This window comes from Toxorhynchites rutilus, chromosome 1 (assembly GCF_029784135.1).
Source record: "Toxorhynchites rutilus septentrionalis strain SRP chromosome 1, ASM2978413v1, whole genome shotgun sequence".
Taxonomy (NCBI): Eukaryota; Metazoa; Arthropoda; class Insecta; order Diptera; family Culicidae; genus Toxorhynchites; species Toxorhynchites rutilus.
The window spans coordinates 184,867,549-184,892,449 of NC_073744.1; the positions used below are offsets into that span (position 1 = coordinate 184,867,549).

A 24,901-nucleotide genomic window follows, 5' to 3' on the forward strand; every position below is an offset into this window, starting at 1 on the left:
ACTAGTTATATAAAACATATATTCACAATGTACAGTTTCACAAAATTACAATCTGTATTTATTTAGCAAAACATCCGATAAAATATTTAATTTATTGTTGATTCCATGGTGGACGATGTCGGACGTATCTGCTCCGCAGAATTTCCGCTTACGCTTTGTTGATCGCATCTCTGTGCGATGTTCCCGATCGCTATCGGCAGCGGTGAATTCCCCAATTCCCTTGCGCATCTTTTCCGATCGCATATGAGTGAGCGAAGATCAAGCATCTGTACCTTGTTCTTGGTATAGCTGCACCTAGCTGATCGAGCCCGTGTTTTTTGAATTTCCACTATTGTTTGTGAGCAGCTTAGGGCATTCACCCTCTCATGATATGCCTTTTGGGGTTGCAACGACGAACCTGCTCAAATTTGCGTTCCTTTGAGAGTACATACGGACGAATGTTAAAGTGTGGCACGCCATGAGCACGGCCAAAGTGAGTGCAGGCCTCGCAGACATTACGCGCACATCAGGACGGTGTTCTTACCGATAAGTTCAACTTACCGATAAGTGCGATCAGAGCGGTCAGAGGTATAAACCTTTCCGCCCCATTTCAAAATACGTTCGCAAACCTTTTCGGTAATTCTCAGAGCGCACACGTTTATGTTAGGCGCATATGGTTCTACAAAAGTTCCCACAACGACGGCAACGTAAATTTGCAATGATAAATTAACATGAAAAACTTACTGGACAAAAAACATGGCTGTCATCAACAGTATTACAAAAACTAACTTTTGTCCAGTTGCTGTGTACTCATCCACTCACTAATTTATTTTATTTCTAAACACACAAACATCATGATTTATTTCACACGCTCCGTTGCCACATATTTTTTAACAGTCCCAGAAACACGGTTAGATAAAAGTGTAAAATTTAATGAAGCAATAATAATAACAATTTCTAACAAGCTAGGGGCACTACTTATTTATGTGTATTGTCTGTTCACTTCCTGTGATCATCTTGAAATCTGCCTACAAGAGAATGTGTGCCTATTCATTCATTCTAGAGTGTTTTTTTTATTTCAGCATTGCAGTAATAATGCTTTGTGATTAAAATTACATCATACTTTTCTTTCAAACACTATCTAATTGCTGCTTCTGCAGATCCTCGTCCAGAAACGCACTCAGCCGTAATTTCTCGAGGACGTACTCCTGGGGCAGAAGCAGCTTCTTGAGCGCGTTTTGCATCAACGCACAGCGGATCCTGGGCGAAGAATGACCGATAGCTGGGTGATTGCGTTCTGACAGAGTCGGGCAGGGAAACATCTCGATCACCAAGCACTAATCGGACAGTTTGGTCTTGAATTCCTCGAGCCGAGCCTTAACCACCTCTTCGTCGATCACGTTCCGGGTCAGGTTGAACTGTATGAAATACCGAATAAGAATATTAGAAGATTTTGGTGTGTTCAAATTAACAAAAGCTCACCTTCACATTCAGCTGGATGAATTTTCTTGAAATCTGCCTCTTGATGAAACAGTTGAAAATTTGGTTGACATCCTAAAACTTGTTCAGTATCGATTTCAAATGAGGGAAATTTTCTGTAAGCAAAACAAAAACAAAAGTTAATTAATGAATTATGAATAATAACACTACCCACCGTTGAACACAATCCATGGCAAAACACTTCATGAAACCTCGTGCGCATGTGACAATTGATTCGCTTTGAGCAGAAATTTGCATCACTTCACTTGTTCCACAGTAGCGAAATAAAGAAGCGAAATAAAATTTTCGGCATCCATATCATTTGCAGCTTCTGGAATGATTTCAAAATCAACAAACAAACGTCAATAGCACACACATGCTAATACATGGGACGAAAAATTGCATGAATCGCACCAATACTAACAGACATGACAAACATCTGTCAATGCGCGTTGATGGCATTGGGCTTCGTGCTACGCTTTTGGGAAGTGATAGTAAAAAGACGGGTGGGTAATGTCGGGGACATAACCGGAGTGACGTAGGACTATACAAAGGGGACAGCTTTTGTTGAATATATATATTGTTTTATTTTCTTCTCCTACGTGAATACCTACCTATCTACCTGAAAAATGGATTAGTTTACTGTTTACTCTTTATGAACATGTTGATGGTTCTGAAAAGAACCTTTGGTGTTGTGTTTTTGTTATCACTCGATATCCCCATCTTGTTCGGTTAAACCTTCCTGTTTAGCTATTGCGTTTGCCACTCGCCACAGCTTTCACAGTTGGAAAATTTCTTCCCATCCAGCTTGTGACATGTTGTTCAGTAAATTACATTTAATGCGACGTGCCGGAGAAACACTCAGGCAAGGCGTAAATTGAGACGCATATAGCGCGAGTAACTTGGCGCGATATAGCGCCTGTTTTTGTGGCTAATGAAAACAGATAGAACGGCGCAAATTGGCCAAATGACGCGAGATGGTGGAGCGCTCGTGAGACACGACTCGCGCGACGCTGTGGCTGAACCACAGTTTCTCGTGCTGCTCATGCCGGTTGTGGTAGTTGTGTTGGTGAACAATCATAGCGCCGTGGGTTTGATACTGTATGGCTGTACTGGTCGAGTGATTGTGTTAGTAAATAAATATATCGCGCAACTCTGTGTTAATCAGTCATTGTATGCGAGTGGCATGTTATTTACACCAAACTGCGACTCAATATGCGCTCCACCACGCTACGTTTGTGGCACTCGCGTTCGCTTACGAGCGCTATACGCTTCTCAATTTGCGCCTAGCCTCAGTGTCGCATTGGAGGCGATTTTAACCTGTAATTGAACATTTCCGATGACAGTGGTACAGTGTCGACTTTCAATGTGGGGTCATAATTTGGACCCCGAACTCTATGTTTACAAAAATGTCGCATTCCAGATCCATCCAATTAACTAAATGTCGAGCTGATTATAAATTACTATACTTTCAATCTAGAAGCAAATTAAGAATTGGTGAAAATTTAATAATCGGGAAAGTCCCCAACCATCAATAAGCTCAGCACAACTGCCAAATTCTCATACTCATCATATCTTGGCAAACAAATTATGAAAAAATCAATTTGTGTTTTATTATAATTTTGGATATTGTTTTAGAAAGCATTAAACTGTATTTCGTAAACTTTTTTTTGGAAGGTTTAATGGCCCTGAATAGCGCCGTGGTTTATGGTGGCTGCTTTTGTCACCAAAGCAGTCTGTATAGACAAACTTTTTCCTTCTTCTACCGTTTTGCGATTGCGTTTGCTACTCGCTGAAACTAATTGTTGCCTTGATGAGCGCCGAACCGAAGCTGCTCTGTTCTTGATGCGGGTTTTCTGATTGTCGTGAGCAGCTTTGCAAGCCAACTCGAGCACTCCGACGGCCGAAACTCTATAATCGCTGTTAGGTATACTGGTGCTCCGGCACCAATCCGTTCGGCCTAGTTACCCTTGCGGAGCAATCAGTGAATGTGACCAACAGGGAACTGGAGACCTGCAAGGTTCGAGTGAGACTTTGCCTTTCCCTTAACTTGTTCTCCTTTGTTAGGGTGGGTTTAGACGAGTGATATATTCATGTGAAGAAATATGATGAGATTTATAGAAATCGCATCAACCGTTTACACTAGCGTGAACTTCTATAATGAATATATTCATATTTTCGGTGAATTTATTCACCTAAAGTAGAACTGCATCCAATTTTAGTGATTTCTCACCAGTGAGAAATTCACAAGCGTTTACATATGCTGAATTTATTCAAGTTATATATACCTCGAATAAGTGTATCATATTTATTCCCACCCGTTTACACCTATTTTCACGTGAATAAATCCATCTATAGCTATAGATCTCCCTAATGTAAACCCGCCATTACGTCCACACGTCCACGTTGCTGCTTGTTTTCTTTTAATGATGTGATGCAATGCGATGTTAAACGATGCCGTACAACCACACTGGTTTACGGTTTGAAAGAAAATAAGATATTTTTTTGGGGTCCGCGTGTTTTATACTCTAGCGGTACACACTCACAGGATAGAGACAAATCGGCAGACTCAGCCAAAGGGGCGAGTCCAACGAGACGAACGGATGAGCGTTAAAAGGCAGCGATGGCAAAAAAATACATTCATTACGATTTGTTCGCTCGTTGGATTCACATGCAGGCTAAAAAAGATCCTTTTAAGGATCACAAATTATCTTCAATCTAAAGAGTTTATTGTTTTGTTATCACTCGATATCCCCATCTAGTTCGGCTAAACCTTCCTGTTTAGCGATTGCGTTTGCCACTCGCCACAGCTTTCACAGTTGGAAAATTTCTTCCCATCCAGCTTGTGACATATTGTACAGTAAATTACATTTAATGGCACGTCGCATTACCACCACTCAATGTCGGATTGGAGGTAATTTTAACCTGTAATTGAACATTTGCGATGACAGTGGTACAGTGTCGACTTTCAATGTGGGGTCATAATTTGGACCCCGAAATCTATGTATACAAAAAATGTCCAACTAAATATGTCGCATTACAGGTCCATCCAATTAGCTAAATGTCGAGCTAAATGTAAATTACTGTACTTTCAATCTGGAAACAATTTAAGAATTGGTGAAAATTGAATAATCGGAAAAGTCCCCAACTATCAATAAACTCAGAACAACTGCCAAATTCACATACTCATCAGATCCTGGCAAACAAATTATGAAAAAAACAATTTGTGTTTTATTATAATTTTGGATATTATTTTAGAATGCATTGAACTGTATTTCGTAAACTCTTTTTTGAAAGGTTTAATGGCCCTGATAAGCGCCGTTATGGAATGGTTCCAATTTAGAAAACTTAGTACTCGTGGTTTTAAAAAAAATCATTTCGAACGCCCTCGATGCCGCCTTGTTCTGGTTTTGCCACCAAAGCAAATTGTATAAAGAACAAACTTTTTTCTTCCGCTACCTGCTGTCGTTTTGTGATTGCGTTTGCCACTCGCTGCAACTGCCTGTTGTTGTCTTGATGTCCACCGAACCGAATGTGGTCTGTTCTGAATGCGGGTTTTCTTATCGTCGCGAGCAGCTTTTCCACTTCGGCGGCCGAAACTATATAACGCCGGCTAGGTGGACTGATGCACTGGTACTAACGCGTTCGGCCTAGCTATCCTTGCGGGGAACTCCAGACTAACACGGTTCGAGCGAGATTTTGCTTTCCCTTCACTTTTCCTCCTTTACCATATCCAACCATGGCTGCTTGTGTTGGTTTGTTGATGTGATGTGATGCGAAACGATGTGGTGTACGGTTTCGATGAGAATGATCGTTACGGAAGGAAGGAAGGTATTGTATCATAGAGACTTTAAACTTTTGCAGTTCATTCGTCTCTAGCCTTGAGAAAGGCCCTTTGAAAACTCTACTCTATTCTACTCCAGCGCTACCACCTCCGCCCTCTTGCCTTGAGAAAGGCACTCGATCCCTCGCCGTCCAGCCCGTCCAGCAACGATGTTGTCCAGTCGGTGTCCACACAAAGAATGATCGTTACGGCAGCAGAGCGGGGATTTTTAAGCTGACTGGCTGGCTCGAGAATTACGCATGTGTGAGACTGCGACCAATGTTTCGTTCAAATTTTTTCTTTTTCCTTTCCAATTGTGCTTCATTCTATTTCGCTGCTGCTCTGGTTGCCCGTTTTGGTCGGTACGATTTGAGAAGCACAAAATGGACCAATCAAAAATGGGCACATAGTGCATTTTGACAATGCTTGATATTTCACAATTATTCAATTATTTATCTCAAGAAAAATGAAATGTTATTCGTTATGATAGATGCGTAGATATATTTCCTATCAATTGATGCAAAAACCTTTGCGATCTATTGAGAAATGCTCGAGTTATAAGCGTTCCAAATCTTGCATTTTTCCTACCTGTTCAGTGCCTAGATTTTCATTTCACCCCCTATATCTTCCGGTTAGACGTAGTCCTACGTCAAAATAAATTTTCAGGTGCAATTAACACATAATCAAAATAAAAATTATTAATGAAAATTAAATTTTTCTTAAGAAATATGTCTTTTGTGTAATAGAGTAACGCGTTCTTTTGCAAGTTGTGAAAAGTTCTTAAGCAAGAATTGTGTTTGATAATAATTTCATATTATAATGATGAGTCTTGGTGAAAATATCAGCAAAATTATACAAAAATGATTAATTAAGAGTCAGTATTACGTGTTTTGAACAATCACATAATATGAAGTAAAAATTTTCATTCAAAGTTTGAACAATTCGAAACTGTGTTAAGGTCTGATAATCTTATAGAGAATCATTTGCTTTCCCAAACTGGTATCTCCACAAGACGTCGACACAATACTACTGTCATCGCATTTAATGCTTGTCCGGTCACCGGACATTGTAGTCGCAGTAGACGGCTGCATCACGGCGCCGTAAATAGGTTGGTACGGTCGAAATTTGCCATTTGGGTTTCAAACCGGTCCGGCAGAAACCGGATAATGTGTAATCGGCCTTACTTAGTCGTGGCAATACATACACACACTCTTTACAGATGCACGGGCCAAAGGTTGTGCAGTCCACTGATCATTCAACAAGAGCCAAAGGTTGTACCGCTCATGACAACTCTACACGAGCTGATGATTGCGCCGGCTAGTGACCATTCTATCCTGGATTCCTCGAGTCGAGAAAGATGCACCACGCTAGATATGGGGTACAGACTAGGGGGCGTTGCTGATTAATGGTCAGCTGCATCCCAATAGGAAGTATCCCGTGTCGGGCACGGTTCCCGGAATAAATCGCCACAGAAAACGACTGCAACAGAAACCACCGCTTATAAAATGTGTAGTAGGCTATAAATATTGTGGCGCGGTATTGTATTTCAAAACAAGAATTAACCGGGCAAACGTATCGCCCCAGGCAAACGTAACGCCCCGGGCAGACGTATACCGTCCGACGCTCGCTAGAGCTCGGTCGGACATTGCTAAAGGATCGTATCCTATGTTTCAAACTAACCGGGCAATCAGTGGATCCCAGGTTTGCGTGCGAGACACCGCCGCTTCCGACGGCGGGTCGGCGGTGGACTCGGATTGCGTCATCTTGGCGGCATGGGCCGCCTCGATTCCTTATCCTCGCCAAATGGGGACTTCGTCCCCATTACATTGTCCTCAGAATAAATTTCGAAAAACGAGAACAAGAGAATAAATTTATAATAGAAATGTGAGGCACATGATGTTTTTCCCGCGCCAAATATTTCTAGCCTACTACACTTTTTCTAAGCGGTTGTTTCTGTTGCAGTTGTTTACTGTGGCGATTTATTCCGGTCACCGTCGGGCACACGTACAGAGCATCGAAGACTGCAACATACCAATTATGAGAACACTTGTAATACTAACCTCGAGCCAACCGCGAGTAATCGGTTACATATTACTAACATAGTTGTAAGCAAACATTGTCGAAATATTGAACTCCCGGCCCCGTTAGGCTGACGCCATATGAGCCTTAATAAAATATATATTTTGGATAAAAAAAAAAAGAAATATCTTTGTATGGAAAGGTCCTAAATACACGTTCTAGCAATCAAATGAATGCTGTTTAATAAGGTCAATTGGAATTTATATGAAGTTGCTTAGCAAACAATTGTGTCTACAAAACAGTTTGAAGAAACAGAAAGAAATCGATTTTTTATTTCTTCCCGATATTTTTGTCCGCTACATCTACATACACCCGTGCTCCCTTGGCCGAGTGGTTTGCGTCATAACTAACATGCCGGGTGTTCGGGTTCGATTCCCGTTCTGGTCGGGGGAATTTTTCGTCAAAGAAATTTCCTCCGACTTGCACTGTGATCACGCGTATTCTAGAGCTTGCCACTCAGAATGCATTCAAGGCGTGTTATTTGGCATAGAAATCTCAACTAAGTACTAATAAAAATGACGCAAGTAATGCTACGTTGAGACGGCGAAGTTCCTCTAGGAACGTTAGTGCCATTGAAGAAGAAGAATAATCTACATACACCCAGATAAAAATATGTTCATAACATACTCCAAAACATGAAAATTTTAGCTTCAAGATGATATGCATCCCATCTTCATACATTGATTTTTCACGAAGTTACAGCATTTCAAAAATCACTTTGCACTCTGTTTCTCTAACTTTTTGTCGAGTTAATATCTGAATAAAATTACGAATAAAAATACAATATTTTATGCAAATAGTTGTACTGTTAAGTCGCCATTCACCGTGCATTTAAGCAAATTTGGTGTAGCTTCGATTTTTTATATAATAACAAAATGGTAATAGACGGCGCCAGTGGTTGTATGGTTAGCGTAACAGCCTCACAATCCGATCGGCCTGGGTTCAATCCCAGCTGGCGTCGTTGGGATTTTCTGAGGCGAAAAATCTCTGGTTACGTCTTCCTTCGGAGCGGAAGTAAAAGAAGTTGGCCCGGCTCATGAGTTGTTGAGTCTGATAGGTAGGAACAGGTGGAGTCGCCTCCCTGATGTCGGTGATTGGCACTAAAGTGGCGGAAATAGGCCGACGAAAAATAAGCGAAGATAAAAAAAAAAAAAAAAATGGTAATTGCTTTTACACATACCATAGAATACCTCCACCAAGTATAACAGTTCTCAGAAAATTAAGAAAGTTTATGATTCTGATCAAAAATAAGTTGCTGTTAAATTTCATTGTGGAATATTTTCTCAATACGAAAACCATTCAATTTTGTTGAGTCAGGAATTGCTTATGCACTTCCTGGGACCAATTCCTTAGTTGAAGCTCTGTGTTTTCCGAATATGTTAGATTTCCTGGCGGAGGCTGGAGGATGCAATTTCTTCCCAGGGATCCAGGGATGAATCTTCCGTTCACATTCTGCAGATAACACTGATAATGCACCTGGTTTTGGCTCGAGAAGATATTTGCATTGAACCTTGTCACGAATAATCTGTACCGGTGTGTTGAATTCCCTTCTCGCGGATCTCACATAGCAGAAAATCGATCGCTTTCTCCGGATCATCTGCGGAATGGCGCTTCTTTTGGAGTTTCTTCTGGCTCATTCCATAACAAATTAGACAAATTGTCGTTTATGTATTTCGAAATTTCAACGCGCGGCGAATGGAGAATGCTGTTTTATGAAGCATCCATTCACCGTGCATTTTTGTTTTGATGAAAAGTCAATGTAAACACAATTTTATTCTATATTTGATACTCGGTCTCAAAATACATACCTCAGGCTGCGATTGTACGGTAAAAAAGTAGAAAACCCACTGCCACAAGAATTTTTTACACTAAAATCTCAAAAACGATGTTGCCACTTTTCTTCGAAGGGACGCTGATGGAGAGCTAATTGGTTCGGATGCAGACAAACAAAAACGTCAAAACGACATTGTAAAAGGATTTTGACCGCAACTATGCCCCACATCAAAGCTTTTATACTATTTTTGATAACATAGATGCAAACGTGGCGCATTTTCCCACTATTTCGAAAAGATGTTGGAACATATTCCGAAAATGCACGGTGAATGGCGACTTAACGGTAATAACGTACTTGCAACAAAGGGTGTGTCAAATCAAAATGCATCACGGAAAAAACGCTGTAGAAATTTAATTTTTAGGAATTATATCTTCAGCTTTCGCTTATAATCAGATAAGAGTGTATAGATCACGTTGGCCATGCTTCACTGTCAATTTTTCGTAAATTTGGAAAAATGTCGTCGAACGAAAAAGAGCGTCGTGAATTAATCCTGTGCACTCATTTCGAGAATCCGGAGTTGTCACATCGGGACATCGGTAAGATGCTGGGAATCGTCCAATCCACGGTCAGCAGAGCACTAAAACGTTACTTCGAGAACCTAACCATCGACCGGAAGGTGAAGAACGGAAAAATGGATGCTCCGTCAGTGAAAAAGATCACAAGCGCGTAGTTAAGCAGTTTAGACGTGATCCGAGAAGTTCGGTCCGGGATGTCGCCAATAAGCTGAATTTGTCAAGTTCATTCGTCCAGCGGACCAAGGGAGGGCTTGCGGGAGGGCCTGCGTACATACAAGGTTCAGAAGGCTCCTAACCGCGACGAAAGGCAAAACATGGTGGGGAAGACGCGAGCCCGGAAGCTGTACACCGAAATGCTGACGAAGCCGCATTGCCTGGTAATGGACGACGAAACCTACGTCAAAGCGGACTTTCGTCAGCTGCCGGGCTTGTTGTTCTTCTCCGCAGAGGACAAATTCAGCGTTCCGGAGGAGATTCACAAGCAGAAACTATCCAAGTTTGCCAAAAAGTACATGGTGTGGCAAGCGATCTGCTCTTGCGGAAAGCGGAGCAGATCGCTTGCCACACCTTCGTGATGACCGGCACGGTAAACGGGCAGGTTTACCTTAAGGAGTGCCTACAGAAGCGCTTACTACCACTATTGAAGCAGCACGAGGGCCCGACCATCTTCTGGCCGGATCTCGCTTCGTGCCACTATTCAAAGGACGTGTTGGAGTGGTACGAAGCCAACGGGGTCACCTTCGTGCCAAAGGAAATGAACCCGCCCAACGCGCCGGAGCTTCACCCAATAGAGAAATATTGGGCGATTATGAAGCAGGCCCTCCGGAAGAACCCAAAAGTTGTCAAATCGGAGGCGGACTTCAAGAGAAAATGAATTTCTGTTCAAAAAAAACTACAACCTGACGTTGTACAGAACCTTATGGACGGGGTAAAGAGGAAGGTGCGAGCATACGGGCTTGGGCTCGAAGTATGAATAAAGAGAAAATGCCAAAAGTTGTTTAATAGTTTTTATTTTACTGTCTAAAATTTTCAAAAGGATCGGTCTACTGGGCGAATTTCTACAGCATTTTTTCCGTGATGCAATTTGATGTGACACAACCTTTATTAGAATGAAATATATTTTATTCTCTGTAAAAAAATTTTAAAATTTTTATATTTTGACACCTAAACATCACGCCGGTGAAAATGACCAGTTTGGTAGAAATAGGTAAATAACAAATGTCGGTAGTTCTAGTGTTAATCATGGTACAAATTTTAAAGAAGGCGATGGAATGTTATGCCGAGAATAACGTGACTAAATTTTGATCGTTCCTCCCTTTAACCTACAGAAGCTAAAGATCAGCAAATCTGCTTGTCTAGGATGGTACTCATTCCATTACTCACAATGAAAAGACAAATTAACGAACAAATAGAATCAAACTATTTGAACAACAACCGGCCGAGTCAGTGATATTTCCCATCATCATTCAGCCCCAAGTCAGCGCCCCGGTACAAAATACCACAAAGTTGAGTAACCCTTGGTTCCAACGGATTTTCCCAGGTGTTATACGCGCCACAAACGGTTCCCGCCGCGGGTTGTTATCTCCATTATCTTATCTCTCAGCGGCGACAGAAATGCCACAATCCCACCAATCAATGCGTGTGTGTGTGATGTGCGGACATACGCGCATTCAACTTTCACCCGCAAACGAGACGCTTTTGGAGCGGCCGGTTCCAGTGGTGGTTGGCACGGCAGCATTAGGAAAACCGGCTTCGCCTCAGGTGGCTTTTCTACACTTTTCTCCTACAAGTTCGTCGTTGTCGTCGTCGCGTCGTGCCGAGAAACCTATTTTGAAGCGAACTTTGGCTAGGGCTCAACCAAAGCTGCGCAATCATCCGGCGATGGTGACGACGGTGACAACTCTGATAAGAGGCTACTTGCGGTAGCGGTTTCAGTTGCCGCTGTGGGTTGTTTCGTGATTTGTCCTCCTCACGACGTGTTGTTGAGAATGATGGACAACCCGAAACCGTGATCTTGATAATGGTGATCGTTCAACTCCCACTGACAGCGGCGATTTATTTCTATCGCGGAGAATTTGTTTTACAAAATTGTGTAAACACACCGCGTGGCATTATCCGGTGGAACGTAAATGATTGCCGAAACTTTGTTTTTTTTTAACTTCAACGGGTGGCCCAAACAATATTGACTCATTTCCAGGTTTAGGAAACTGGTGATAATGGTGTGGGTAACTTTTCATAGAACTTTATCTTCTAATCAATCATTGTTGACTAGTTTCTTCTGATTCTTTCGAATTCCTTTAATGAAACAAATCGAAATAAATTCTTCACGTATATATCACCCGGCAGATATTCGTGTGCTACATGAGAAGGAATATTGAAGATTTTTGACGTAGGACTACGTCTTCAATTTCTATATGGGGGGGTCACTGTACGAAAAATGTAACGTTTATGAGGAGTTTTCAAATGCATATTAAGCAGAATCGTTCTTACGATATATGTTATAATATATACCATTAGACGGCAAATTTATCCAGCATTTTTTTCGCCTGAGACATCAACAGTGGAAATAATAAAACAAGTGAGCAATTTAACAAATAAAAGAGGTATGTTTTGCAAGCGGATGCGAAGGTCAATCATGTATTATGCATTCTTTCTTCCAACTTCGTTCCCATGAATGTTGTATGTAACCCAAAATTGCGTGCAATAATTCGTTCTATCTAACAAATTAGCAAGGTGTTAAAGTAATCAGATGCAAAATTTCATGCATCACTCAAACTTCATGCAAGATTTCATCATACTAACGAGGAAAGTGTCACCCATACAGTGATCGTTCATTAATTAGGAAGAGGCATTGAGATCGGCATATCATCGCAACACAAAAATGAAACGTAATGAAATGTTAATATTCTCAATTACTCAATTCCTTCTATAATAAATTGAGCAGTAGAACCAATACGACTTGATTGTGATAGTCTGTAAACATTCATTTCACCGAAAAGATACTGCTTCCGATAAAAAGAATCGGAATCGGAATCGGAATAAGACAAAGGAAAAAAATCACAAGACCAAAGCTATCCATTAAAAATAAAGCAACTTCATGATTTCATGTGTATTTTACCTCAAAATATCACGAAACCGTATGCATTTCATTCCGTTTTCACCGAGAAGTGATGTTGGTGATCAGGCCCATTAATCATTTTCAGTTAGACAGTTGAACTTCCTGCCAGAAGCTTATTGTCTTTTTTTGTTCTTTACAAACCTTTGAAGGGCTACTATTTAGAGTTACAAAAGAGTTAAACTAACAGATTTCTGAACAATGAAAAGAATTACATTTAAAATAACCAAGTGTTCTGAACAATCAAAGTCTTACGTCAAACTTCCGTTCGTGCCAATTGGCTCAGACCCTACTACAAAACGAACTAATGTTGTGTTACATGACACATCGGGTCGTTAATTCTTCTTCTTCTTTCTTTGTTTTTTAGAGGCTTTAAACTTTACAGTTCATTCGCCTCTAGGTCGTTAATTATTATTTGGTTTCTATATCATTCATGTGGGACCTTCCCATACAGCGATGTTTGTTTGTATGAAAAAACACTCCTTCGTCTTTGGAAACCGAAAAGTAGTTTTGAAAATTCAAATAAATTCTATACAAGTTTAATTTGTTGCTTTGACGAAAACAAATTTATTGTATTTTTTGCATCACTTTTCAAAAAGTGCCAAAAACAGGGGTTTTAAAAATTGTCTGTGATTTGGCAAATAATGCAGTAAGTTCTAATGTCTAAAATTTTTAGCCTAGTGTATCCCCAAATCACCTGGAAACCTTCCATATTGATACGTTCAACTCGAATACTTCGAAATTCCATAAATAACTTTTTATTAAAAATTTCCGGGGACCCTGAAAAGTTTTAATGGCTGGCGTGGTTTTATAGAATCATTTCGAGAAGCAACGGTTCTTTCTTGCCTTTGCGAGAACATTACACTAATTGGTCATATGTCACAATCTGTTTCTTTATATCAATACACGCACGGTATGAAAATGTCCACGCTTGTCCACGGAGAGGGGAGAGGGGGTATAGACTATATCCACGTGGACACGAATAATATATTTTTTTTTCAAAAACAATCACCGATACATTCTAAATTAAATAAAAACTGATCCGTATTCAAGACTTTAAAAACATTCTGCCAAACCTGAGTATTCCATATTTATCAATAAACGGATTGAGCTGCCTGCTTGATATTTTTTGACGTAGGACTACGTCTTTCATTTCTATACCGGGGTGTAAAATCAAAGTTTCGAAAACGAAAGCGTTACGCCGGAGACCGAGATTTTGAGCGTTAATAGCTCCTAAACAACTGAACGAAATGGTATGATAAACACTTCATTCGAAAGATAAAATATCTACGCGTTCTATACTTGTTACTTTCTGATCCAAAAGCCTGTTTCAATAGTCTTAAAACTGCTTTCAAAACAGGCTATTGGAGTCACCAATCGGTATATAAGCGAGCGCCGCTCGGAAATCCACTCAGTTATAATTGAACAGCGATTGGAGCATGTTGTCGCTGTTGAGGTGAAGCTGTTCGTTTATCATGAAAGCGCTGATGAACGGTGTCACCAAGAGCCTGTTTGTGCACCTTAGGCCAGAAGAGAATCCATCAGGAGGAGAGTGATGCCACAAACGGTTCCCCGGGAAGATCTCGAAGCAGCCGCTACACACACACACACATACACGCGCGGAATTCTTTCCGTTTGGATGCCATTCAGCATCGAGAAAGATCCGGAAAATTATCTGCCAGTTCCTCTGGGAATTTAAAAATACATTCATGTGAAAGAGTATATTTGAATGTTTTCTATCCATGTAACACTGTGACTAAATATGTTTCAATCAAGTGCTATTAACAGATGGTTATCGAGTTAGCATTAACCACTGGTGGGCTTCCAGTATCGAGGAAAATGTGGAAATATCTAATCGTTACTGAAAATAATCTGCCAGTTCCTCTGGGAATTTAGAAATACATTCATGTGCAAGAGTTTATTTTAATGTTTTCTATCCATGTAACACTGTGACCATATATTTTTCAATCAAGTGTTATTAACAGGTGGTTATCGAGTTAGTATTAACCACTGGTAGGCTTCCAGTATCGAGAAAAATGTGGAAATATCTAATTGTTGCTGGAAAATAATCTGCCAGTTCCCCTTGGAATTGAAAATTACATTCAAGCGAAAGAGTTTATTTTAATGTTTTATATCCATAAAATATCCATATAATACATTTGGGTTTGTGATTTGTCAATCAAGTGCAGTTAGCAGGAAAGCTTCTGAAGATTATTCTTCAGAACAAGGTTTTTCGCATCCTATATTGGATGCATAAAACCTTGTGCCTCCAACGTAACGCTCTCGTTTTCGAATATATATTATTATCAAATATTCATTTATTCATTCATTCAGAATGGATTTAGATTCAACTTCAAACAAATGATCTCTAAATCAACGATAGTCCTACGTCACCCTTGCGGTTATACCATAGATATAACCCACTTCCTGTTTTTTTACTGATATCATTCTTCTTCATTGAAATACATATTCTGAAAATAACTCACGTAAACTGTAAAGAACCGAGCAATTTCCTATGATCCTATTATGACTTTTATAGATACTATTTTCATCAAATATAATTTTCTATAGATTTTTTTCTATCGAGAATAGTTGGTCTTAGGATAATAATGCCTGTATAGTTTTTCATGCCGAATCACGTGTAAAATCATTTTTTTGTATTTCTTTTTTCGAAAAGTTGCAATTTTTTAAAGTATTGGAATTTCGTCAATTTCTAGGAATTAATGTTTACATTTGCGTCAAATGATTCATGCACCACTAGTCGTCAAACTTTAAACAATTGACCAAGTATTCTAATATTTATTTTTCTGAAAATTTAGCATAGAATGCAGTTGTAAAACATTTTATTTGTTGGATTAAAGTACCTTTTAGAGGTGAAAATAAACATGAAATTTTTCGTTTTTAATAGTTTTTATTAATTTTCTGCTAAAAATACATGATAAACTTGATTGTTTCTATCAACAAAATTGAAGCTTTTTCCCGCAATTTTTTTTCATCTATCGAATGAATGCAACTAAAGCATTCTAAATAGCTTACATTTTAATTTGGGTCAATTTGAGGCAAAAAATAGGTCTCAAAAAATGTTCAATAATTCTTTCATAGTTGAGATTTGAGCTTGATTTCATAGTTGGGAATGCATGAATCGTGAGTTGTCTGATGCCATTTTTCCCCACTTTGGAAGTCATCTAGACACTCAATGCAGAATGTTCGATAAGGATTTGAAAAATAATAAAATATTTGAATACCCTTAGAAAATTATCCGAAATATGGCGGAAAACGTTTCGTATTGCGCTACCGGCTAAAGGTGAATCGGAAATATACAGTGAAGATTAATCGACATTTGCAGTGATCGATCATATTCCGGAGTGAGCAAAGAACTGCACTCAACAAAAAAATAAAGGAGCGGGATGCGACATCATAAATTTTGGGTGATTTTTGGGAACGCTGTAACTCTGCCATGAAACAATGCATTTGTCAAAGCAATGACTGTATATTGTATAGAACATTTTCAAGCATTCACAACTGCCCATTTTCATCTTTCACAACTACGCGATCGTTATATCATGAAATATTCATAATCCAAAGTGAAAGGATAATTTTTCATTCGATCAAGAATATTTCTGTAGTGGAAAGTTCTACTGAAATTTCACATGAATCAAATATGAATCGAATTAATCAGGTTATTTGCATTATTACCGGCGAAGATGTTAATGGATTTCCAGATGGAATAAGTACTCTTCTGAAATAAAGCCATGAACGTAAATTGATTTCTTGTATCGAATATGTACGAACGAAAGTCACTTCACGGTGAAAACGAAATGAATTGTATACACTTCATAACGTTTTAGCAGAGACGAATGAACTCCCAGAGTTTAAAGTCTCTTAAATCCCACATTATCATCATCAACGTTTTCACCGTGAAGTGACGTTCGTGATAAGGCCCGTATACTATGTGACATCAACACATTTTTTGTAAGTGTTTAAAAAAACGGGTGCTAAAATTGTATTTAAAGATGAATTTAATAAATTAATTTATTTTTATTCGATTGGCGTTTGCAATCATATTTAGTAAACTCAAGATCAATCTTTGAAATTGTGTAGTTTATATTCAGATGCGGTTTGTTCCTCATCTGCTCAACTGTACATTGTGTGTTTCTGTGTTGTCAAACCAGATAATCTTTATATCTTCTTTGATGATAAAAAAAAATTTGTATACTCACAAGTATTTCAAAATAAATCTCATATGAAACATGTGCTCTGTACTAGGAAAAATGTCCACGTGGACAAAAAGGGGTAGGGATATGAAAATGTCCACACTTGTCCACGGAGGGGGGAGTCTAGAATCATGCTTTTTCTGTCCACGTGGTATGTGGACAGTCCCTTATTTCATAAAAACGTGACCTGTTTTCTGATTTGCCATCCTTAATGTAAGACGCAGTCCTACGTTAAAAATATTTTTATTTTCGCTCCAGCCTGCGAGCAGTATTTTGAAGGCTATAACCGAGATTCCAAAAGGTAACCCTGAACGGCAAGTCGCATCAATACGTTGACAATAGGATCAATATGACATTTTTCGACACGTCTGGTTAATAGATTATAGATAGTACAGGGTTTTCCATTTCGGGCTTCCGAAAGTATACAGCCCTGCGCTGACAACCGTTTGACATAGCTGTCAACCAAAGCTTCATATCGTTAGTTGGATGTCTGCCATTTTACAATATGGATCGTTTCAGCATCGCACAACGTGTTAATTTTGTTAAATTATACTATTAAAATGATGAAAAACCGGCAAATATTTTTCGAGCATTACGGACGGATTTTGGTCGTCATGGACGGCCTACAGAGCACACAATCGCTAATGTAGTGCGTAAATTCGAACAAACTGGATCCGTAGCGGATATTGTGAAACCTGTGCATCATCGTAATGTGCGTTCGGCCGAAAATATTGCTGCTGTTGCTGCCAGTGTGGAGGATGACCCGAATGTTTCGATTCCACGGCGTGCTCAGCAATTGGGCTTGTCAAACACATCATTGTGGCGAATTTTGCATTTGGACTTGCACCTACATCCATATAAAGTCCAACTGGTACAAAAATTAGAGCGTGGTGACCATGGAATGCGTCGGGCATACGTCGATTGGGTGAACGAACAACAGCAGCAAAATGCTGAATTTTCGCATCAAATTTTCTTCAGCGATGAGGCACATTTCGAGCTCGATGGCTATGTGAACACCCAAAATTTCCGTATATGGGGCTCAGAAAATCCACACGTGATTGTTGAGAGGCCATTGCATCCGCCAAAAGTCACTGTTTGGTGCGCATTATGGTCTGGTGGAGTCATCGGACCGTATTTCTTTGAAAATGAGGACGGCGAGACGGTAACTGTGAATAGTGAGCGCTATGGCCGCATGTTAACCGATTTCTTTTTGCCACAAATTGAAGATATGGATACGGATGACATGTGGTTTCAGCAGGACGGCGCCACGTGCCACACAACACGACCGAACATGGCCATATTGCGAACGAAATTTGAGGGACGCATAATTTCGTGTTTTGGTGATGCCAATTGGCCGTCCAGATCATGCGATTTGAACCCGCTAGACTTTTGACGTAGGACTACGTCTAACCGGAAGATATAGGGGGTAAAATGAAAATCTAGTCACTGAACAAGTAGGAAAAATGCAAGATTTGGAACGCTTATAACTCGACCATTTCTTAATAGATCGCAAAGGTGTTTGCATCAATTGATAGGAAATATATCTACGCATCTATCAAAACGAATGACATTTCATTTTTCTTGAGATAAATAATTGAATAATTGTAAAATAGCAAGCATTGTCCAAATGCACTATGTGCCCATTTTTGATTGGTCCATTTTGTGCTCCTCAAATCGTACCGACCAAAATGGGCAACCAGAGCAGCAGCGAAATACAATGAAGCACGACTGGAAAGGACCAAGAAAAAAAATGAACGAAACATTGGTCGCAGTCTAACACATGCGTAATCCTCGAGCCAGCCAGTCAGCTTAAAAATCGCCGCTCCGCTGCCGTAACGATCATTCTCATCCAAACCGTAAACCACATCGTTTCGCATCACATCACATCACAAATCAACACAAGCAGCCATGTCTGGACATGACAAAGGAGGAAAAGTGAAGGGAAAGGCAAAATCCCGCTCGAACCGTGTTGGTCTGCAGTTCCCCGTAGGTGTATTCGCCAATTACTCCACGAGGGTAGCTAGGCCGAGCGCGTAAGTACCAGTGCACCAGTCCACCTAGCCGCCGTTGTATAGTTTCGGACGCCGAAGTGATCGACTTGGCTGGCAAAGCTGCGCGCGACGATAAGAAAACCCGCATTCAGCACAGAACACATTCGGTTCGGTGGACATCAAGACAACAACAGGCAGTTGCAGCGAGTGGCAAGCGGCAAACGTAATCGCAATACGGCAGCAGGTAACAGAAAAAAAAGTTTGTTCTTTATACAAACTACTTTAGTGGCAAATCCAGAACAAGGCGGCATCGAGGGCGTTCGAAATGGTTTTTCCAAAACCACGAGTACTAAGTTTTCTAAATTGGAACCATTCCATAAAACACGGCACTTTTCAGGGCCATTAAACCTTTCAAAAAAGAGTTTACGAAATATAGTTCAATGCATTCTAAAATAATATCCAAAATAATAATAAAACACAATTTGATTTTTTCATAATTTGTTTGCCAGGATCTGATGAGTATGTGAATTTGGCAGTTGTTCTGAGCTTATTGATGATTGGGGACTTTCCCGTTCATTCAATTTTCACCAATTCTCAAATTGCTTCCAGATTCAAAGTACAGTAATTTAAATTTTGTTCGACATTTAGCTAATTGGACGGACCTGTAATGCGACATATCTAGTTGGACATTTTTGTAAACGCAATCGCTAAACAGGAAGGTTTAGCTGAACAAGATGAGGATATCTAGTGATAACAAAACAATAAACTCTTTAGATTAAAAATGATTTTGTGGTCCTGAAAAGGACCCTTTTTAGGGTTTGCTTCCGGATCAGCAGTCGGAAAACGCTCTTTACTTGGAGCTGGTATACTTCGTCACCGCTTTGGTACCTTCGGAAACCGCATGCAAGTTCACCGGGCAGCAACAGACTGATTGCGATCTGAATTTCCCACGCCGTAATGGTTGACCGCTGATTGTAGTGGGTCAGACGCGAGGCTTCCGCTACGATACGCTCAAAGTTGCATTGACGAAGCTCATGACGCTCATCGCCTTCTATGAGAAACCGGTGTCGGAATGAACCTGCTTCAGCACCATATGATTCCTTCTCCTTCTTCTTGTCGGATTCCGAGATATTCTTCTGCGCCGTGCCGAACTTTTCGGCGGCTTTTCCACTATTCCACTAGTCTTCGGTGCCTTCGTGTTTGTTAGAAACAACTGCAAATGAATCCAACGAGCGAACAAATCGTAATGAATTATTATTTGTCTTCTTCTTCTTTGTTTTTAAGAGGCTTTAAACTTTGCAGTTCATTCGCCTCTAATTATTATTTTTTTGCCATCGCTGCCTTTTAACGCTCATTCGTTCGTCTCGTTTGACTCGCCCCTTTGGCTGTGTCTGTCGTTTTGTCTCTATTCTGTGAGCGTGTACCGCTAAAGTACAAAACGCGCGCTGATGACCATCTATGCATTCCCTATCACAGCCATCATTTTGATTGTACGATATGTGCATACGCCAAAAGATGTCCGGCGTTGAAGATTTAATAAGTACAAAGCCTTCAGAAAAAAATCAAAAATCAACTAAAAGATAGTGAGAAAAAATTGAGAAAGTGTGTAAAAATATATATTTAACAAAAACTGTCCCCTTTGTATAGTCCTACGTCACTTCGGTTATGTCCCCGACATTACCCACCCGTCTTTTTTTGTGGGGTTATGCGAAAGACCGTGTCTATGCCAACTCTCCGCAAATTCTTGAACATTTGAAAGACAACATTCGTGAAGTTATGACCGAGATACCGCCCCATATGTGCCGAAAAGTCATCGAAAATTACCTGTTCCGGATCAAGGTGTGCGAGGAATCCCTAGGTGGACATTTGAATGATGTTGTATTTCACACATGACATAAACCTTAATTTGAAATAAAAGTTTCAGCGAAATTCGAATTCTAAGTGTGTTTTATTTCAATTTACTTTCGGAATTTAAAGTTGGAAAACCCTGTAGATAGATTGGATTATCGCATTATGGTATGGTTTGTTTTGCCAAATATTATGCGTTGAATGTATCCCGAGTGGCTTCAACAATGTGTTCGAGTCTCGGAACACACGCTCTATTTTTTTTCAAATTGCTCCGATGTTCAGATCGATATTTCGAATCAACATCGATTGACACAATGTCTTTAGCAATGGAATATGTCGAAAAAGCTTCATAGAGTTCAGAAAACTTGGTTCGCGCCTTTCAAAAAATGACATTATAATGATATTATATTGATCATATTGAATAACATTGATACTGAAGAAAGCGAAATCCGCAATGATTCTGATGAATTCCGTAGATTTTCCTCCGGATTCGTACTTTCATAAAATCGAACAAATTCATAAATCTACACACTTCCGTAGATCTGCCGTGTCTGATCACGACATCCCAAAAGTTACTACTCTTAAGACTCGGATGAGATTGAGAGAGTCACATTGCTCGCAGGTCACGCCTCCGCACTCACCAATTGTACCAGCTTCAGGATGCCCGGGATGGACTGGAAGTACTGCACGTTGAACTTGATCCAGTTGAGGCTATTATCCGGCTTGGCATGTGGCTGTTGGGCTCCGTTCGAGGCAGGAGCGACCTGTGGTTGATCAACCGTTACCACCGTTTCCGTCATCATGGCTTTTGCACTCGGAGATCTGCTGCGATTGATACACTCACACACAAATATAAAACAACGGGCACGAAACGTGAAATTCCTTAGAAACCACCGGCGCGCTTAGATGTTGTTACATATGAATGGGGCTGATGGGGCTACCACACAAAACTTTCTCCTCAATTCACAATCGCCACAACGACTTGCGAACCAGACGCGCGCCCTCTGTCCCAAGGCGTCACCCAAGATGCGTGACACTTCCTTTGTGCGCGTGTAACACACACGCTCTCTCTCTCGAAACTTTCGTCTCGTTTGGCTCAGACCAATCCACCCTCTCGCTGGGTTCCGCAGGTCACCACCGTGATAGTCGTACGAAAGGTTCGATACACACAACGCCCGGCGGGGTTCTATTTTTGAAGCGCACTTTCGGTCGTACACGCACGCATTTATCGCTTTTTGTCACTTTCAAAATAACTCAACTTGGGAGCTGCCACTTGATTCGGCGACTATCGGTGCGGACTTAATTACTCCGATTAAATATGCATTTTCACTTCACACTTTCCTGCCCGAATAGTAAGTCGTTGTGGAGCACAAATTAGTAGAAAAATAAAAGATATACACACAGAAACAGGTGTGTCTTTTGAACAAAGTTGGTTCTTTTCCCTGTCCGCCGTTCCGCACTGACTTTTCGTTCGTCCGCCTGGGGGAGACCTGTTAGCGGTTGCACCTAAAGAGGGACACAAATTCCACTGCGCAGAGAGTAGAAAAAATACGCGCTCTCGTTCGCTCAATCGCTAGCTGACTGATCGACTGGGAACATTGGTGGAACCCCGTACACTGCGTTCAGCACTGACTCAACTGAGCCAGTGATCGTCGGGGGAGGGAAAATCGGAACTTGGCTCAGAGATTAGACTGCAGCCAGTTCTCCGTTCTCCAGTTAGTCAAGGGTTTTCCGCTCAGAAATACGCATTCTCTCCTCTTCGCTTTTCTGTTGAGATTTGTTTCTCGGTCACTTTGCTAGCGCAGTTGCGGGTAGAGGTGTGCAAGCCAGCTCATCATGATGAACAGCTCTGATCATATCAGCTCATCTAAATGAGCTGTTCTTTATGAACAGCTCTTCAGCTCAGTTGTCAGTGCCGACTTTCAATTTGGGTCCCAAACTCGATAGCCACGAAGCCAGTTTGAAAATGTTAAAATTCAAATGAAATTTTTCACACCATATTATTAATTACTTGAAACACGTATTCCAGACTATTATTTACAACAGACTCGGCGAGTACAACATTTCCGACATTTTTACTGAGGCTTTACATTACAATAGAAAGTTTTCTTCAAAAAAAAAAAAAATCTCATGAGATTTTTGCACCGCCTGCAAACAAAGTGTTTTTCATTGAAATAGAATACTCATTTGATACACAGAAGTTAATTTTCATTAATAATTTGAATTTTAAAAACGTGTTCATTCTGCCTGAGAGCCAATTATTATTTTTGGCGCCCCCTAAACTGGTAAACAAAGCTCAATGCCGTCAACGCGAATATAACAGTTGAAAAGACGAGGGACAAATGAAACTAAACTGATGTCTTAACACGAAGAGCGAGAGACGGTCAGTTCATTTGAATCTTACAGCTCACACACTCTCTTCAATTCTACAGCTCTTTTCTCTCCTTCATCATCATCAAAGTGAGCTGAAGAGCTGTTTGATTTTTTTTGCGAGCTGTTCCGCGTCAACTCACTTCAAAGAGTCGATTCTTCGGAACAGCTCATGAGCGGATGGCACATCTCTAGTTGCGGGGAATAGCGGCATTAACTGGCTCGTATGACTGGCCCGCTACCTTTGCGTCGAATATGAAAAAATGTTGAAGCGAACGAAAGTTCAGGGATTCGCATCTAATTCGACATCTAGAAAATTTAAAGGAGGGCAAAATGGTTCATTTCAGTGAGCGGCTCAGAGTCGCTCGTTCATTGAAACGTTCCGGTTCATTTGAGCGGCTCTTTTTGGAACCGCTTCTTTTTTTTTGAGCCGATACTTTCCAAAAGCGGTTCTTTTTTGAACCGCAGATCTTTTTGGAGCCGAGACCCTTTTGGAAAGCGGCTTTTTTAAAATAGGACTATATCTTTGATTTTTATAGAAATACGAAAAATGTAACGATTCATTAAGAGTTTTCAAACGCTTGTTACTCAAAGTCGTTATTGCGACATATGTTGTGTTGTGTACCATTAGACAGGAAATTTATCCAGCATTTTTTGACGTAGGACTACGTCTAACCGGAAGATATAGGGGGTGAAATGGAAATCTAGGCACTGAACAAGTAGGAAAAAATGCAAGATTTGGAACGCTTATAACTCGAGCATTTCTCAATAGATCGCAAAGGTTTTTTCATCAATTGATAGGAAATATATCTACGCATCTATCATAACGAATAACATTTCATTTTTCTTGAGATAAATAATTGAATAATTGTGAAATATCAAGCATTGTCAAAATGCACTATGTGCCCATTTTTGATTGGTCCATTTTGTGCTCCTCAAATCGTACCGACCAAAACGGGCAACCAGAGCAGCAGCGAAATAGAATGAAGCACGATTGGAAAGGAAAAAGAAAAAAATGAACGAAACATTGGTCGCAGTCTCACACATGCGTAATTCTCGAGCCAGCCAGTCAGCTTAAAAATCCCCGCTCCGCTGCCGTAACGATTATTCTCATTCAAACCGTACACCACATCGGTTCGCATCACAACACATCAACAAACCAACCCAAGCAGCCATGTCTGGACATGGTAAAGGAGGAAAAGTGAAGGGAAAGGGAAAATCCCGCTCGAACCGTGTTGATCTGGAGTTCTCCGCAAGGGTAGCTAGGCGTTAGTACCAGTGCACCAGTCCACCTAGCCGGCGTTATATAGTTTCGGCCGCCGAAGTGATCGAGTTAGCCGGCAAAGCTGCTCGCGACGATAAGAAAACCCGCATTCGGAACAGAACACATTCGGTTCGGTGGACATCAAGACAACAGGCAGTTGCAGCGAGTGGCGAGTGGCAAACCCAATCGCAAAACGGCATCAGGTAGCAGAAGAAAAATGTTTGTTCTTTATACAAACTGCTTTTGGAATCCAGAACAAGGCGGCATCGAGGGCGTTCGAAATGGTTTTTTTCAAAACCACGAGTACTAAGTTTTCTAAATTGGAACCATTCCATAAAACAAGGCGCTTTTCAGGGCCATTAAACCTTCCAAAAAAGAGTTTAGGAAATA

The 24,901-nt window shown here is 40.5% G+C and overlaps 1 protein-coding gene and 1 long non-coding RNA gene across 2 annotated transcripts in view; both read right to left on the minus strand.

The window, feature by feature from the left end:
* LOC129761936 (CKLF-like MARVEL transmembrane domain-containing protein 4) overlaps positions 1-22,510 on the minus strand; it is a 52,812-nt gene extending 30,302 nt beyond the window's left edge. Inside the window, exon 1 of the mRNA XM_055759794.1 lies at positions 21,519-22,510. Within this exon, the coding sequence (XP_055615769.1) occupies positions 21,519-21,680 (162 nt within the window). The 5' untranslated portion in view covers positions 21,681-22,510. The remainder of the gene's footprint in view (positions 1-21,518) is intronic.
* On the minus strand, positions 856-1,781 carry LOC129761938 (uncharacterized). Its single transcript, XR_008740511.1, has 3 exons — positions 1,634-1,781; positions 1,462-1,574; positions 856-1,397 (listed from the first exon to the last, which is right to left on the minus strand). It is a non-coding gene; the product is annotated as an uncharacterized LOC129761938 (long non-coding RNA).
* Positions 22,511-24,901: the final 2,391 nt, after the last annotated feature.